We start from the raw sequence: 17,586 nt of genomic DNA on the forward strand, positions 1-17,586 counted from the left end.
TCATAAAATAGCAAGAAAGTAACTATTTTGTTGATAGACGTGAAATTACTTGTTCGATTTATGGTAAAATCACGTTTACGGTCAAATATTTTGTATAATTGATACATAACGTAAAGCCGCCGCGAGATGATCAGTGAGAAGCAAATGAATAATGACATGAAAGAATGATTAATGTATCTTCGGTTAAACGTAAACAGCATAATACATAATTATAAAAATGATCTGCTTTTCAATATTAACATGTGTCTTTGTTTAGTCTCCGTTAATTATGTTCGTTACCGCGTTGTCTTCTTTCGTTCTTTTCCAAAAGAAAAACTTCATCATGCATGTCTTTGTTAATTATACTAGATGCTGTCTTATATCTTTTCTGGTAAAAAGTGAGACGGAGAGAAAGAAAGAAAGATAAAGAAAGTTTCGTCATTGCAAAGATCTGGCTCTAGTTTGAATATTATTTTCATAGAATAGCGCGAGTAAACTTTATACCGGCACAAAAATGTAAAAATGTAAAAATGTAAAAATGTAAAACTGGACTTCGTTGATGAGATCGCGAAATATGATTATAAAATAAGCAGAAACTCCGGACGAGATCGCGACATACCATTTACGACCGTTATATTATACCAAGTAAATTAACGACACGCGACGGTTAGACGAAACCGGTGGAATTAATTAGCGCTCATAATTGCTCAGTGTGCCTCTCTGCATCTCCCGATGTATCACCCTGCCCTTTCTTGTCGCATTTCTTCTTGCTGTATATTCTCATTAAATTTACTCAGTAGCGATCTTATTTCAAACTGCTACTTTCATTCCCTCTCAAGGGACGTCGACGTTGTCGACATTATAGCACTTCCGATACAGTTATACTTAATTAATCTCTCGAGATCTTTGCAGTTTCTAGTACTTTTTAAATATATCCTTTGTAATTCTATTCGAAATTATCGAATACTTATAATACAAGAATTACGCGCTTTTTTTACGTTATTTCAGTAAAAATTTATATATATGTATATTTACTGTGTAAAAAAATATTATATTCTATTGCTCTATTTTATACGTATAGGAAAACGTGGAATGTATAATACTCGCGAAAATGAAGAAATATTGATATATTGTATGTAATTGAAAGCTATCATGTGCAAGAAGTTGCGGGTAAATTAGCAATAGATGGGAAAATATTGTAAAACGTGTCCACACGTTTATATAAATAATAAAATATAAACGACAAATCTCTATAATCTTTAAAATTTTTTTATCAAGAAACACAGTCAAGTATATGCATTCGCGACACGGGTGTTCACTTACCTGCCACATGGGACCAAGCGATACCAAGTCATCTGCGATACTATGCAGATGTGCAGCCATAAAACGGACTTGCATTGAGGCATGTATTATTAGAAGGCGTATCTCCTTGTAAGCTATAGCTTCTCCTTCGATCGTATCAGATCGGAACTGATTGACGCTCAGGGATACACCCGGGTTAATTACGAAATCAATGCGAGCCACAGACGCGTTCTAAGCTGTCCGGTCTAAGCTGCCATTATAATTAATTAATTAGTCGTGCGAGATGACTTAACGGATCGCCGGAGATACGCTAGGAAATTCCATTTGGCCGGAATGGCGGCTGAATCATAAACGAGAGATGTTTCACGCGCAACCATGACGCAAAGCTAATAAATAATCGCGCTATGATGAAATCGATTTGTATAAACTTACAGATTATTATTGTAAAATCCATAAGTGCCGATTAAGCCTTCTATTTTTTGTTATTATGGCTGCTATGCTCCTTTTGAGAATTTGCATTCGGCATGGGTTGATTGTTCCGCGGAAATCAAGATCACTAAAATAAAAATTAAGTATTGTTAATCGGTTGGTTAATAAGGATTGAGGAAGTTACACGAATGATTGAAATAATCAATTTACAGCTTTGTGGGGTACTTTTATTAACCGAAAGCCTAGGCTATAATAAAGAATGCTATGTGTATACATATCCTCTATCTATATACAATAAACCGATTTTTTTTTTGCACAATATTTGATACACAGTTAACATTTGGCAACTTGGAATCGATTAATTCTTCTTCTTTTTTCTTGGCAGGAATCACATTTAGTCTTTCACAATTCAAGAGTTCGAATGTGTTCGTCCGAATGTCACGAGATGTGTGTATGTCCGCCTCGTAACGTGATATTATCAAAATTGAGGAGGCTAGATCACCGACCGTTCGTAAAATCTTCCCTATTGCGATGTCTTAAGGACGCGACGTCTCTCATCGTGGATCGCGTTTCTTCTTAATTACGTTAGTGCTGATCATTAGAGACTATCAATACGAATAAGTGTAATATTGCTTGCGCAGCACTATAAAGACGAATTTCACGGATACACATCTGCATAAACATCGTTATGCCGCGATGTTTCACGTTACATATTTACAAAAAGGTGTCGCGTCAAGTGCGTGATACGCGAAGGAGTCTCGGAATTGTGAAGGAAATTTCAAACGGCGTAAAAAATCAGTCTTCGTACGAGAGATTCGAAGTTTCGAGAGGGTATCGAAGGTGAGAGAGGGTCGATACGTCGTTGTGCTCGGTTGCTCGTTTCGTAAAAGCAGCGGGGAAATAAATCGCCGATAACAGCCGGCGGTTTTTTCCCCATGGTGTACATCGTAAAAAAGAAGAACAATCGTTAAAGAGTAATCCGCTCCGGTAAAATCTTCTGTCGAAATGCTAATTTTATCGCGTACGTTTGATTTTCTCGCAGGCAGGTATTTCCTTAGATTTCACGCGAGAATGTTTCCCAGTCTTTCGGAACGAGTTTCGAATGTCATGTGACGTACCGAAGTCGCGCATATTGACAATGCTTTCTTGTTAATGGGTGATAATGAGATTAAGTCACTCGAGGACGTTCTTTTCTTCTCACAGCGGAAGTCGCGCGTTTACACTCAAGCGATCGGCGGGGGTGAGAAGGCTTGTATTGTGGCGTGGAAACACGTATTTTTGGCACTTTGCTACGTCGAATTCTTTCCTTCGGTGCACAAGGCGAAGCTTAATCGCGAAAATATTGACGTCGCGGTCACGTTCGACGATATATAGTACAAAAAATTGTTCTATGTCGAAGTGCTGTTGTTGATTAAAAAATTTTACCGATTGCCGTGCTGTTTTGATTATTTGCTAAATCGAATAGCGTTTGTGGATTATGCTCGCGGAGTAAAATAAATTATGTTAACTCGTAACAGCCCCGGAATAAAATCACGATCATCACAGATCATCGTTCCACTTTGTGATCGACATGTTCGACGGTTTCTAATTTGATTTATTTGAAACGCGCATTAAAAGTTCGAAGATCCGGTACTACCTGCGGCTGTCCCGTTTTTCGTCACTTTATCCGACGACACCGGAAGTGTCATTGACACGACGCGTCGTCGTCCTCTCGTGCCGCGCGATTATTAGCTGAAGATGCTGGGTGACACGGTTTTCATCTCGATGTCGTGTTGAGCGGTCTCTTTACGAGACTCCTTCGCCTTCTGCTACGAGCTGAGGGGCGGGGGCCCGATGTTACTGATGAAACTCGGACAGGCGTTCTCTGCCCTGTCGCCGCTCTGCAACGAGAAGTGCCTGTAGGACATGTACTCCGGCGGATTCGAGGACAACGGCTGATCCCGCTTGATCGTCGCTCGCTGCTTCTTCATTTTCATATAACCGAGAACGGAGATCAGGACCACGAAGACCACAAAGCCCATGCAGCTACCCACGATCAGGCCCAGCCGTCTCGTGAGGATATTCGCCAAGCTGCCCCTGTCGCTCATCGTGCCGTCGCCCACTATCGAGTCGGGCGCGTCCAAAGTTCTGACCTCGGTGCACCGGCTCGTAGGCGAGTTTACCATCACGGGCAACGAGGAACCCTCGATCACGTCATCGGTCGAGGCGTTCCACTGCCAGGAGCCGATGTCCTCCGGGATCGGGGTGCCCCAACTGCCCAAGCCAAGTACGCAGATCAGGTAGCGCGTGTCAGATGCCAACTTCGTCAATCTTACCGAACGTGCCTTCGGATCCAGCAGCTTACCTCGAACCTGTAACCCCGGCGGAAACGTTTCGCCGTCAACATGTGCGGGCCTCTTACTTTCGCGCCGAGTAAATAAGAAATGACCAGTACATTTGTCTATATAATAAACCACGCGTGAAACTTTAGTATATTACTTTTAATATTGTGCCATATTCTGTAAGAAAATATAATAACTGGATAACTGGAGAAAAATTATAAATTTTGCAAATAGCTACAGGAATCAATAATTTTACTAAAATTACATTATGTACATAAAAAATAATAGTAATATAACAATAAAAGCAATTTTATCTGAAAATATGTAGTTTAATAAAGAGACATTCTCACTTATAAATTATATATAGACAGCGTAGTTCTTCTTTTTAATTTGATGCTTCCTTCCCGTTCACTTTATTCAACGTAGCGTAAAGTTACGATTTTCCTCGCGCAATAATAAAAACTTTTACCTCGTCGACGTTGTCCAAGGCATGATATGCCACTTGGTATCCGTGGAGGCCGGAATGATTCCTGCTCTGCCACGATACCAGAACGGAGAATGGCTGAATGTCTTGAATTGCGAGTTTCAGGACCAGCGGAGCGGAACAGAAGGCGTGGGGGTCAAGATCGAGGAAGACGAGACCCCGGAGCTCGGGTGGCTGCTCGCATCTTAACAAACCGCCCTCGACGTCACCGACTCCGACACCATTTCTTCCGCGGCTACGACCACCGCCGACCCCGCTCACCAATTTCTGATGGTCTCTCAACCATTCCCACAATTCTTGCGATTCGCAGCCGCAATGCAATGGGTTTTCTGCCAATGAGACCAGAGCAAAATTTGCTATTGTTCGCGACGTTCTACTCATCAAAAATTGATTTAAAAACCAAACTAGATATTTCGAAAAACATCGATAGCGAGTTGATACAACTTGTTAATTAATACATTGACTGGGAGTTTCATGTAGAAACATGTATACCTGTGGTCGACTATTTTTCATACAAGCCAATTTAACGGGAACAAAATTACATGTACAATGTAAAAAAAAAAAAACAAGTCACGACAAAGAGTAAAAAATAAACTCACCGATCCTATAATATAATGAAAACTTTATCAATTTTAAGCTCTAACGACAGATTGAGAAGAGCTTAACATAAAATTAAGTTTTAACAATTTTAAGCTCAACTTTGCACGATAATTTAAACTCTCTCTAAACAGTGAATTCGTCACCGGTCAAAATGTTCGGACAATAAAAGACGACCTGATACATCTTCGGTCAATAATGTGTTAATAAACATAATATGATAATTTATAGCAATAAAAATATGATGATTTCCCAATATCGAGTATGTATTTGAATATAAAATGCTAGATTATTTTGTTATATGTATACCTATTGAATAACGTATATTCGAATCACACAATTCAATTATTGATTATAGATTATAGATTAATTCACTCAGTTAGCACAAGAATATATTTGTAAGTTATATAAGTTTGACACAAAAAAAGATTCTTAAATATTTTGTATATGTTGCAACTGCTTTTAACTACAATGAGACTCTATTCATTCTCCACAGTTATTTATTGGAAATTTAATTCAAATGCTTAATTAAATAAAAATGTAGATATATAATAAATGTATAAGTATTATAATAAATATAAATCTCATTTATTCTGCCACGCATCGTAACTGACTAAAATTAATTACAAACCTCATGCATTAACAATAATTAAATTTTATGATTCCAGTTTAATACTTTCCAATTAGCATAAAACATATCTGCGTGATTCATGAATAAACCGATTAACGAGATGATATTTTATTGTCGTATATATAGTAATATATGCCATCTCTTTTTGTACGTTTTATAAAAAAAAAGACTTTTATATAATCAGCGATATATTTTAAACAAGCTTTCGAGAAATATCAAGACGGTATGAGAAATCCAAGTTCGTGCAGGATTTCGTTGAAGAAAATGAGTTATGAGAACTTGTTTGATTGTTTCAGTGTTGAATATTGATTCAAGATATGGCGAAACGTGACCGGTGATGCGATTGATTTTCAAGTAGTAGTAACTTCATTCGGATCGATAGCCCCGCCGTATATACGAGAGAAAACTCTCGGATATCGTTTTCTTTCACTCGCAGTCGTGTCGTTTTTTCTCGAGAAAGAATGACCACGCGCTTGCGAGCGCGAAATTAATTACAAATATATCTTAGGTGTGTTTAAGTAGCTCACCTTCAGCTCGCAGGCTTCTTATTTGCGTTTCGAGTGGCCGGAAAGCGTTCAACGGCAGATTCTCCAAGTAATTCCTACTCAAGTCAAGTAGACGTAACTTCTTCAGGGGTCTAAATGCCTCGCTGGAGATGGCGTTTATCCAGTTACCATAAAGATGCAGCTCCACCAGGCTAATTAAATTCTTGAACGTCACTTTGCCAACAATGCCGATCTGATTGTAGGACAGGTCCAGTATTTGAAGGGACTTGAGATCCTCCGGGAACTCCTCCAATTCTTTCAGACGGTTGTGCGTTAAATTGAGTATCCGTAAATGCTCCATGCCCTGGAGTCTCTCCTTCGGCAAGATCTCCAAGCTGTTCATGCCAAGGTGAAGAGTGAGCAAATTCGGGAGACTGCGAAACGCGCCCGGCGATACTCGCAGGATGCGATTCTGACCCAGATAAAGATGCAACAGCGCCGGAAAGGCCTCGAAGTCTTGTGAGGTTACTATACTCAGATTGGTGCCGGATATATGCACCTCTTGGAGAATAGGATACATCGCCTCCGATGGCAGATCCTGGATTCTGTTTAGAGGATTTCGCGTGAGATTTAGCCAGGCCAGACCGGGAAGATTCTGACCCGAGAGAGCCACCGCGGGTATCTGTCGGAATTTATTTTCCGACAAGTCTACTCTTCGCAGTAAGGACGAATGCGCGAAAAAGTTCGCCGGTAGAGCGTTCAAATTATTATGGCTGAGATCCACGGATATCAAGAGCGACAGATTGGCCATCGCGAATCCGGACATCGTTTCGATCTTATTGTGGCTCAGATCCAACTCTCTCAGATGCTTCAAGCTGGCGAAACTAGCCACGTCGACGTTGAGGATCTCGTTGGTCGACAGCGTGAGGATCTCGAGATTAAGAGCGCTCGCGAGCGCCGAATACGGGATATCTTGAAATCGATTGTGATCCAAGTGTAGCTCGCGCAACGTTAGTAATCTGTCGAAAATGCCCGGCGGCAGGGCACGCAGTTGATTATGGTTCAAGTGTAGACGCACCAGATTCCGATTCAGCACGAAAATGTTTTCCGGTAATTGACTTATTTGTGAGCCATCCAGGAACAGCTCCTGCAAAGACGGCAGCCCGTTGAAACAGTGTTCCGTGATCTGACTGAAATTGTTGCCGGACACCGCGAGTATTCGAAGACCGGAAACGTCCAGACGTAGCAGCGCCGTCGCCGTGAGAAGATTGTCGTTCAAGTTGAGATCGAACAAGTTGCTGAGCCCGCGAAAGGCACCCTTTTCCAGCGTAGTTATCGAGCAGTTCTTCAGATTCAACGTTTTAATTGGCAGATCTTCTTGAAAAATTCCGTCTTGTAAAACGGTAAGATAATTATTCGCCAGATCCAATACCTTTAGTTTCTTAAGAGCCGTCAACGCGTAAGGATCGAGTCTTTTCAAGCCGTTATCTTGCAAATATAGCTCTTCGAGCTCGTGCAGTTCCGAGAATGTCCTCGCCGTTACGTGACTCAGTTTATTCATGCTGAGCTCGAGAAATTTTAAAGCCTGCATCGGCTGAAAAGCGGCGTCCTCGATCCTGGATATGGAATTGTTCGTCAGATAAAGGCGCTCCACTAAAAGGAGATCCCTGAAGAGAGGAGCTTGCAGGTGTGTAAGCTTGTTGTGACCCAGCCACATGATTCTGACGGACGCTTGGCCGCGCAGGGAGTCATTGTGCAGAACGGCCAAGCCGTTGCTGTCCAGCTGAATAGACACCAAAGAGCTTCCGCCGGAAGACGATTCTGAGGCGGACAGCTGAAAGACGTCGCCGAGCATGGTCAACTGATTGCCCTGCAGATTAACGTGCTGGAGACTATTCAGCGTTCTAAGCGCGCCCGTCTCCATGGAGGTGATGGCGTTGTTTTGCAGATGTAGTTCGAGAAGCGCCGGTAGCGGCGTGAAGACGCCACGCTTCACCTCCGTTATATGATTATCCTGCAGCCGCAGCTCGCGCAATTGATGCAGTTTAAGAAATGTGCCCGGCTGTAACTCGCGGATCTTGTTACCGTCCAGGGAGAGCGACGAGAGGTTCTCGCAATGCTCCAGGAATTCCCGCGGCACCTTCTCGATGTAGTTGTTACTCAGATGCAATTGCGCCAGCTGCGTGAGACTCGTGAGACCCTTGGCGTCGATTCTACGGATGGCATTCTGCTGGAGATACACCACCGCGAGGCTGACGCTGCCGGCGAACGCATCTCCCGGGATCTCCAGGATATTGTTTTCCGCCAGATAAAGTTCCCTCAGTTCGGGCAGTCGCGCGAACACGCCGCCGATGTAGTGAATATGGTTATGACTGAGCTCGATCGTGCGCAGTCGTTCGTTCCCCTTGAATGTCGCCACGTCGAGGAAGACTATTTTGTTGTGGCTCAAATCGATCGACTCTAGATCCTTCAGCGACGCAAAGGCGTCCTTGTGAATGCTCTCAATGGAGTTGTAGTAGAGAGATAGGGTATGAAGAATGGGACAGGGTCTGAAACAGTCCTCGGCCAGTTTTTCGAAATTGTTGCTGCTCAGATCGAGGATCAGCAAGGAGCTGAGGAGGCTGTAACCGTCGTCGGGCAGCTCCGATATTTCGTTCCACGCCAGCCTGAGCGAAGCTAAGCTCTCGAGTCTTCTCAAGGGAGCCATGGGGAACAGCTTCAATTTGTTTTCAGCTAGATCCAGATCGCTGAGACTGTCCTCGAGGCCCGCGAACGCGTATTCGGAAATTTTCGATATTTGATTCCCCTTCAGAGTCAGCTTCATTAGCTTCAAGCCGTAAAAACAGTAGGACGAGAGGTCCTGTATCAAGTTCGTCTCGAGATCTAAGGCAGCCAGCTTTCGTAGATCGGCCAATGATTTCTGAGGCACGTGGGGCAAACGGCCGGAAACCAGCGCCAGGGATTCCAGGCTATCTTTCAAATTCGTGAAGGCGCCCTCGCTCACTTCTCGCAAAGATGAATGTGATATTTGAAGATGCCTGATTTGCGAGCCGGGAGGGAAGGCACCCTCTTTCAGTTCTTCGATGCTTTTGTCGAGCTCGTAAACACTCAACGACTGTACCATCGTGCCCGCGCCTGAAACGATCGTAAAGGGCATGGCCATTAATTTTATTGAATCGCGATAACATAAACTTTGAATTTGGCAGCATTGGCTGATTGCACGTTTCATTAGTTTTATGGGGCGCATTAAAGAAAATGGTTTCCTTCAACCACGTTAACTTTAACTTTACGTTGAAGCTACATGGAAATATAAGAAAGCGCACATGTAATAGTAACTCGGCATTAAATGAGCTGTGACGAGTAAGTTTAATAGGGCAGTCAATCGATAGAGCCGATACTTTTAAGAATGTCGCTAAGCATACTTAATCGTAAATATGATGTAATATATAAATTCTTTCACACAGACAGTTATTTTAGAATTTATATAAAAGCACTATATATATATATATATATATATTTTGTTCCTCCATTATATCGTCAAGAATTCTTGACTCTTATCTCTTAAACATTTAGCTTCTTACCGCTAGTACTTAGCACGCCTTGTAGCGTTGTTCTTAGAGTCTCTTCCGTAGCGCCAGCGCATTCCAGAAAGAGACCGTCTTCAAAGTTATAACAAGGACAGCCCGTTATTATTTCCGGAGGTGGGCATTCGGCTATCTGAGCAACGGCTTTAAATGTGATAAAATTCTGAATTAACAGAATCTGAAGGACCATCCTCGGTATCCGCCGCCGATCTACAGCGTACGGGTAATCTACCCGTCGTTGCGGATCTCGCGTCATCGTATCGTCACATCCGTAATTCCGTTTTTCGCCTGCCAGACTGCAAGAAGCTTTCTGAAACATAAAAGTCACGAAAGAAATTGAAATCGAATTTGCGATATTACGTTACGTAACTCGAACGACGAGTTACTTGAATTCGTGAAAAGAAAATTTCAGCAATGTGTTTTAACTTTTTCCGTTTATTTTAGACGTTACGAAGTCGCAACACCTTTAAAGCTACACAGAATTATATGTTTTAACGAGTTGCAATTACTCCACTTGTATGTTTATACGATATAATAATGTTATTATCCTTGTAAAAATTTTCTTAACAAATATTTACAACTGCCTTTGCCATGAGAGATTCTTGTCTGAATAAATCCGCGGATAAAGTTAAACTTCGCCTGCCAGACGCTATGCAGCGCGTGTTGGTGCATGTTTACGAAAAAGTACGGCCAAGCTCTCAGAATAGTGCGAATAGCTTCCTTGAATAACAAAGAGTGCACGTCTCGCTAAGACGGAGGTGCATACGAATATACGAGGACATAAAAATTATTTGACTCGTATGAGAAAAAATTGCGTTATCTTTATCGTCTCTCGAGACAGTCGCTTTTTTTTCAATAGAAAAAGAAAGCTCCTTTTGTCGAAATAATTTTCGAATAACATATCTCTGCACTCGTAAAAATGTATATCAAATATATTCATTGTGAATAATTTAGATTGAACTGATTATATTATTATTTTTTAAAATATTGGTTGATCTTTTTGGATTTTGGTCTTCATCACTTTAATATCAAATTAAAGCTGGATTTAGCTGGATTATGACTTTTCGAAATATTTATGGTAGAGAATATTGGCAAATGTAACAATTTGTAATAAATTTTGAAACATTTATGAGAAAATTTATTCTCTTTTTCTATTTATCTATCTATCTCTCTTTGTGCGTCCATCATAAAATTATTTTATACAAAAGGCAATTACTATAATCACAGAGAGACTACTTTATAATCTGCTGTAATCATAACACTCATCTTTATAAAAGGTTTCATTAATAATCCGAAAATTTCATCTCTTGCCTTTTTCTGTTTTTCTACCATATATTTTTATACACTAATAGTATTCCGTTACGGGTGATTAGATCAGAAATCGAAACCGGAATCTTTCCCTTGCCAGACGATTGCTTTTACCATTAAGCTATCCAGATTTCACATGCTGATGTTTCTTCTCGTTTATATATATCCTAACGTCGTTCACAATATACATGTATGCGATACACAGTGATTCATACAATTTATAGAAGAAATATCTTGCTTACGACTGAGGGAGGACAGAGGATATAGAAACAACCCAGATAACAGAGTGATATGTCAAATGACGTATTAATAACGTTTTAATGACGCATTTAACGTCAATAACACGCCATTAAGACGTCTTTAGATGACATCTTGTTACCTGAGAAGTCGACAGCCGACTTCTCAGGTAGCAGGATGATATTTTATGTTATATAATGTTACTCGTTTTGCTGATATAATGCATTTACAACGCGTAATGAAATTTTTTTTACAAATAAATGTTTCTTTCTGCATAAATTAATATCTTTTATTGTGAGTATAAAAGTATTGAGGTAAGTTTATCGAAAAATCAATAATTTATTAAATATTTCAAACTTTATTTAGACTTCGCGTGAAAAATATTGTACGTAATGTTAGCAACTTTTTCGACTATATCCAAAGTTTTATGTAGTAGAAAAAGTTTGATATATAGAACTGCTATTACTGAATATAACATGACACGAAGTTGCATACACAAAGGCAACATTCTTAATTCGATAGTGTCTATCAAGGGAATAGTGTTCAGACACAGAGACGTCGACAGTAGTCAACGATGCTAATAAGTTTCTATCTAGATAACGTCAGTTGAGCAAATACAGGACAGGAATTGTTCATAAATTTGTTATCTATACAAAGTTGTGTTTTCTGTGTAGTATTCAATAGAAAATCTATATTATATGATGTTTTCTAACTAAACGTTGATAAATACGTTTCTAAAAGATGACATGGTCTCTCTTATTCTTCACAATTGAAAATATATCAAAATTATACTGCGGCACTGATTGTAGAAGTACAATAACCAAGCTTTTCTTATAATATAGTAGACTTCTCACAAAGATGATATGTTATGCACTGCAGAAAAAGGACGAACAGCCATAAAGCTCTTTACGCGTAATCGAGCGGCGGCAATGGCCGATTCAGAAATCTGTATCACAAAGACGGTGTCTAGACCGAATCGATTTTTCGCGAACGCCCAGCCGCGATATCGCGCCATTCACGCCCAACTGAATCCACGAATGCCTCTTCCTTCTGACCCGGCTGGAGGATCGCGGCTCGAAAAGCCTCAATAGGGGCACACCAATCTCGTCTACATTCACATCTGCGTTCTCGCGGAGTGTCGACGAGCGCTACGTTTACGATCGGGCGGTAAAAACACACAGCAAAAGACGTTTCACGGCATGTTCGTGCCAAAGGCTTTAAAACTCGAATCCAGTAAGGCGTGTGTCAACTCCGCCGGAAAGCATTCGGAAGAGATCACTGAAGAGGTCTTTCGGCAAAACATGATTAACTAAGTCTGAAAAATGTTGTGCTACACTAAAATACTACTGAGAACTATTTCAAGAACATTTTTTACAAGTTTGAAAAGCATTTATTTGTCAGAAATATTTTTAGTCTTAAACGTAGAATTTCTTAGCAAATAAAATATCTGTTGAAATGACAGGAGCAAACAAATAGCAATCTCGCTAATACACACGATAAATACGCTTACGTACATCTACGCGCGCGAAGACATCGTAACAGGGAGAGTAAATGAGTCTTCGACTTCGGGGGAAATCGTATCGGATCTTCCTCTCACTGTGTTTACTATCGAGCGAGAGAGTCAACGTACTACGATTATTTTGCAGCAAGCGATTAAGGGCGGATTCACTTGGAATTCAAGAAACGTTTTCAATTTGAACATTAATCTTCGTAGAGAAACGTCAGCGTTATATCGGAATCCCGGTTGCAGGTTGCAGCTATCTTTCCTTAAGTATTTCGATCAAGTGGCTGGGCAAACTCAGTGGCTCTCGGTATACCTTTCCGGTTTTTATTCGCCCTACCTATCTCGGAGAATATGTTGTTCGCGAGGCATATGTTACATTCCTGGCACGATCGCCATAAACGTTCCATGCACCAGGAATCCGATGTACGACGCGCCATTAGTAAGTTAAGATATCGCGAGCGTATGAAGCTTCTCAATTTGGATTATTGGCGTATAATATTAATAGAATTAAATCACACGATGGCAGATGGATCAGCGATCGATTCTAGCGCAGGGGTAACGGCGAACTGCCTATGAGTATATTTACGAAAACAAATGCATTTTCTTCATAACTATTCCTAATGACATTAAATATATCCAAGATAAAATTTTAATTATTTTCCAATATTTATTTTTATTTCGTAGATTCTTTCATCCATATATAAAAAAATATTTTTTATTTTGTTAAGATAAATATGAGACAGAAAGAAAAGGAGAGAGAATTTAGTCCATGTGTCGGCTTGTTTGTCAATCAGCAAGTTTGAAGTTGCTAAAGAATACCACTGTGTGAAGGAGGAGAATTCGTCTACCTCGCACGAGTGGTTCAAAGCACGCTCTTTTCAAGCCAACGCGACAGAGGATTATAACTCGCGAAGAGAAGAAGGTAGTTGAGAATTCAGTAGAAAATGCGCTTTACGAGACATACATCGTTTCGATCCAAGTGTACGGGCTATATGTATACGTACTCCTTGAGAGCGTACTCAGCGCTTCATGCAACACCAGCGGTAATAAAGCGCGAAAACGTTTCTCCGTTGCTTCGTGGCGCTGTTTTAACGCGATGAAAACAGTCAGCGCACTTCCGCGCGAGGAAAAACGAACGTGTCTCTTTCAGCACGTCCATTTCACCGTCAGAACCTCTCGCCCTGCCCAAAAGAAGTTTCAGCAATGGAATTAAAAGGTTTACGTGAAACTAAAAACGTTCTTCTCGTTTTCTCGATTCTTTGTTGAGTTATTTGCCACTTTGCACTGCTATGTTTTTGCATCGATTTACGGCGTAAAAATTTGTGATAAAAATATATACAGATATGTAGATATGGGATATATAAATACAGTTTAAATTTTTACAAGACGATTCTTGGAAGAATTCTGAAACATTTATGTTGCGAGAATTTCGTGAAACTTTATATTTATTCTAGAAACAATTATATCTGCAACGTAGAATTTGGATTTTTATCGTAAACACAGTAAAATGTTATCTAGAATATATTTCATCGATAAAATAATTTAATTTTATAGAATTTAGTTCATTAAAGATGTTCTAACAAGTTCATATTATAAATTTCGTTCTCAATCGTTCATAAAAACTTGCTTCGTTAACCTTATCAAAGCGGTCATTATTGTTAATGACTTCTTCTTTTCTGTTTTTAGTATGTAATCACTACCTTGTTCAACGCTCCTTTTTAAATGCTTCTTGAATTTTACTGTTCTAAATTTAAACGCCATTTTTTTGTTTCATTCCTTCTTTTTTCTTTCCTTTTATTTATCCTTATGTGACGGATTCACTTTAAGAACTTTTTTATAATAGAGAGATTGTGTCAAGTAGCTTCGTATCTTGAGCTAATTGTAAGTTCAATCTATTTTTTGTAATTTTATTTAAGCATTTTTGAGAGCGCATAAAATGGCTTCTGATTTAAAATTTCTACAGTTTGTCAATCGATGTCATGATTGATTTCAAAACGTGGTTTGTGATGATTGAATATATTAGGATGGAAAATATTTGTCTTGTGTTCGGGGTCACTCGTGTTGTTGTTAATCGACTCGTTAACATTCCTTCATTAATTTACATAATTTGTTTCAATAATGCATCCAATATTGCGGGGCCGTTATTTGTCACAGAAACTTTATAGTTTCGATCGAATAATAACACGTTGTAATTTTGAAACTATGGTTCGAAAACATAATGTTGTTTTGCTCCCCGTATATTATCTAGGCATTTATATGACACAACTTGTGAACTTCATGGTTCAATTAGCAGCCGCTCTTTTCCCGACCCGCTGTTATGTCAACAACATGTATATGCGCATGCATATTAATTACTTGATGAAGACGCTACGGTATCTAGCTACTGCAATTGGTTACTGAGGCTTTCTCATCAATAATGTATTGATATAATGCAGCTGTAAGTAAACGTTACAAGAAAATCACTGTGCTGATTAGATCATTATTCCATAACAACTTTCATTGTAAGTTTTGTGTTCAACAAGCGACGCAGTAAAATAGCTGCTTCGCGAGATTAACTCGAACGTTTACGATTCCTTCCCCCGTCTCGTTATTTATAAGACAGGAGAGTGATTAATTCTTCGCGCACCGTGACAGTGTCAGTTAAAACTGTACTCGGCACTGTTTTTACGCCGTATACCGCCTATTGTATCGTGCTTCTCGTCGTAAACTGCGCATAATTTTAAAAACGTGCCGCTATGTTACCGTATAAAACCACGGAGAGATAGGCGATGTCATAAAACTCGGTATCCACGATATATTTCTTCACATGTACGGTACGCTTCTTCCCTCACGAGTCTTCCCGGCAGCCTAAAAGATTACCTACCCCCTTTCCAGCGGAACTTCCTCCCATGCGTGAGCATGACTTGCGCCACACGCGGTGTGTTTCGTGCATTCGCAAAATCTGTTTGCCGCATATTACATTTGGCAGTTAAATGTACCGTGAATCCAGTCCGTTTATCGGAGCGTTCAAGCGATTTGATTGCAAATCATGCGCAGAACTTTGGAAGCGACTCTTTCATCATGCACACGCACGCTTCACATTTCCTCGATGTCCGGGCGCGAATTGGAGATTAAACATAACGCGTTAGACGAGCAGTATTACGCGCAGAGATACACGCGCGGGACAGTGAGAAATGACAAAATTAATGAGCGATATCGAAGATAAATCGTCTAACGGATAAATTCATCGGAAGGTATTGTGACTGTATGTATACACAGGCGACAACTAGCTATCGTAATTGATAGAAATCTGTGTAATAGTGCGTGAGCTGTCGTAGGCACGAATAGCGCTTTGCACGGGGTATTAAGGTCAGGCAGGCACATTTGCTGGGACGACGCGATAACAACCCTCGTTAAGTTTGATTGGCACTAGCACAATCATTTTGGCAATTAGATTTACTATGAACATATAATTGTCATTAAACCGCATTTAATTGCAAATATGTTCTCGTTGTAGCGCAATTACGGATTTAATTTTATACGATGTGTAAGCTTTCAACATTATTTTATTTAATTACTTCCCACGCTGGTAAATTGTTTTTAATGTCACATTTGTCTATAGCAAATGTTTTTCATCGATAGATTTGTACATGACATAGTGCAACTTGGTTTTCGAATTTGCATAAAAGATACTACTGCAATGTATTTTATCAGGAAATAAAATCGGATTTAAATATCTTTTCGGAATAAAACTTTTTAACAAGATGCTTATATATTGAAGTCATAAATGACCAGGAGAAACGCATAGTCAGTTTATCACTGAAGTTGAATGCAGTGAAAAGGAATAAATATCAAAGCCAAGAATCCAAGTAGAGTCGAAAAGGTACGGCAAACGCTGGTATGGTAAATGGAGCGCATCGACATGTGCAAAATTCACTGTTAAACGGATAATCGATTTTCTTAGAGAGATTTCTTAAAAAGATTATTTGTCTTGCTCGCATATTTGCGGTTTATGTCGATAGCAGTGTACGAGTTCTCATTCAGGCATATTTTCTTTGTATATGGTGAATGATAACGCGTTGCCCTAGGGATATTACGTTGGAGTATCTTTTCAGTCGTTTTGCAGCGGAAAACTTGCTCCCAGTATACATATATGTCCTACGTACTTCGTACATACATGTCTTGCGTACTCCGTATATTATGTGCTTATCTTCATGAAATATTATCTTGAAGTAATTTTGACCGCAAACAAAAGAGTACAATGATCAAATTTAATCCATAACGTTATTTTCTCCAAGTTTATACATATCATGTATAATCTCGAAAATGCACTGTCTCTTTTTTTATATTTTAATAAAATTAAATTTAAATAAATTTCGAATAAGCAAGTAGACTTTTGTCTTTGGAAACATATAAGGAACAATTAATTTAAATCGTGTCATTTATAATGTTCATTCTATAAATTTTAACATGAATCGACATTTACAATCGGTATGACGCTTGAAAGGTAAATATAATAAGGTATTTACCAGAATCAGTCGAGTACATATAGTTTTGAATCGAGAACTATTTAGTTAAAGCGCATCTCACGTTCATTTCGTCAGACGGACTTTCCTTTAAAATGGTTGATCTCCTTGCGGGATTTCTTTTGCTCACAGAGATCCGACTGCTTGCGGATATTGCTTCTCTGTGCATCGCCTTTTAACCGGTTTACCTTGTTCCTCCGCGAGAGGAAAAGCAAAGCCA

At 39.7% G+C, this 17,586-nt stretch overlaps 1 protein-coding gene across 5 annotated transcripts in view; it reads right to left on the reverse strand.

The window, feature by feature from the left end:
• Window positions 1–1,915: 1,915 nt before the first annotated feature.
• The window catches only part of LOC112456873 (protein artichoke-like), an 87,091-nt gene continuing 71,420 nt past the window's right edge, over window positions 1,916–17,586 (reverse strand). For all 5 annotated transcript variants that reach the window (XM_025019654.1, XM_025019651.1, XM_025019655.1 and 2 more), the window contains 4 exons: window positions 9,810–10,122; window positions 6,271–9,363; window positions 4,501–4,844; window positions 1,916–4,061 (listed from right to left, as the gene is read on the reverse strand). In XM_025019654.1, the coding sequence (XP_024875422.1) occupies window positions 3,519–4,061; window positions 4,501–4,844; window positions 6,271–9,363; window positions 9,810–10,122 (4,293 nt within the window). In that variant the 3' untranslated portion in view covers window positions 1,916–3,518. The remainder of the gene's footprint in view (window positions 4,062–4,500; window positions 4,845–6,270; window positions 9,364–9,809; window positions 10,123–17,586) is intronic.

Source organism: Temnothorax curvispinosus, unplaced genomic scaffold (assembly GCF_003070985.1).
Source record: "Temnothorax curvispinosus isolate PA1 unplaced genomic scaffold, ASM307098v1 QBEX01007285.1, whole genome shotgun sequence".
NCBI lineage: Eukaryota > Metazoa > Arthropoda > Insecta > Hymenoptera > Formicidae > Temnothorax > Temnothorax curvispinosus.